At 37.9% G+C, this 1,154-nt stretch overlaps 1 protein-coding gene across 1 annotated transcript; it reads right to left on the reverse strand.

Annotated features, from left to right (window-relative positions):
* Positions 1 to 580: 580 nt before the first annotated feature.
* On the reverse strand, positions 581 to 877 carry LOC137621533 (uncharacterized). Its single transcript, XM_068351905.1, has one exon. The coding sequence runs from the start codon at positions 875 to 877 to the stop codon at positions 581 to 583; it is 297 nt and encodes a 98-aa protein (XP_068208006.1).
* Positions 878 to 1,154: the final 277 nt, after the last annotated feature.

Here is a 1,154-nt window from a genome sequence, read left to right on the forward strand (position 1 = left end):
CTCTCTCTCTCTCTCTCTCTCTCTCTCTCTCTCTCTCTCTCTCTCTCTCTCTCTCTCTCTCTCTCATCGTTAGATCTGGCGCTATAAAGATTCTACTTTCTCTTGTTTCTGGACAATTTCTAAGGTTCTTAGCCTTTCCTATAATTGTCCACTTCTCTCTTTCACTTTTCATTTTTACTAGTAATGGCCTAGGTTTATTTCTTTGGTTTCTAACCTCTTGGCTATCAGCTGGTCTATTACCTATTTCCAACCTACCTAACCTGATTGTTTCCATTACTTCAACTCCAGTTACCCCTATATTATCTTTGAACAGTCGCTCACACCTATCCTTATCCTTTCTTTGTTTTTCCTCTGTGCTTCCTTCTATGCATTCCTCGACCTTATATATTATCAGATTATTTTTCCTCTTTTCCTTTTCCATTATCTCTTTAACCTCTTCTCTAACTTCTTCCCTAATGGCTTCTATTGGCATATTAACTCGTCCTACCTGTGCCGAACCTATCGAGTCCTTTATTTCTATTATTGCGTGTTCCAGCACCTGCAGCCTATCCATTAGCCTATCATTAATCTCCTTTATCTTTTAATACTCAACCTTCATATTCCTATATGATCCCCTACATTCTCTACAAAACCAAGTGAGACTTTTGTTATTCTGCAGCACTTTGTAATCTTCCCTGCCAGTTTTTACACAACCATTGTGGAACCAAGACTCACAGTAGTCACAGGCGATTCCATACTGTTTCTTTGTTACCTCTCTGTCGCACATGGCACAGTCAGCCGGTTCCCTTTCCATTTCTTCTTCTGATGAGGTTTCTACATCCTCGTTCCTCACCATCTTCACTTTCGGCTTCGTTCCAGTCTTGCCTTTATTATCCATTTTCGATTTTGAGCCCATAACAGCTTTAAGTCCTTAATTTTCTTCACTTACATCAATTAACACAGGAGCGAGAATTGAGAATCCGGGTCGTTGAATTTTTAAAATTATCCTCAAATTTACCTAAAAGAAGCAATAATCGTACACAGTAACTCTATGTGTAAACGTATTTAGCCAAGTTATAAGAATATCCATAACATTTTGCACGATTTGTGTTAAAAATCTATCAGATTATTGGCTAAAACTGGTTCCAAATTTATCATAAAAAGCAATAATCGTA

This window comes from Palaemon carinicauda, chromosome 2 (genome assembly GCF_036898095.1).
Source record: "Palaemon carinicauda isolate YSFRI2023 chromosome 2, ASM3689809v2, whole genome shotgun sequence".
NCBI lineage: Eukaryota > Metazoa > Arthropoda > Malacostraca > Decapoda > Palaemonidae > Palaemon > Palaemon carinicauda.

What these genes read in the sequence shown, in the direction of transcription:
- LOC137621533 (XM_068351905.1), bottom strand. Translation starts at nt 877, where the DNA reads ATGGATAATAAAGGCAAGACTGGAACGAAGCCGAAAGTGAAGATGGTG.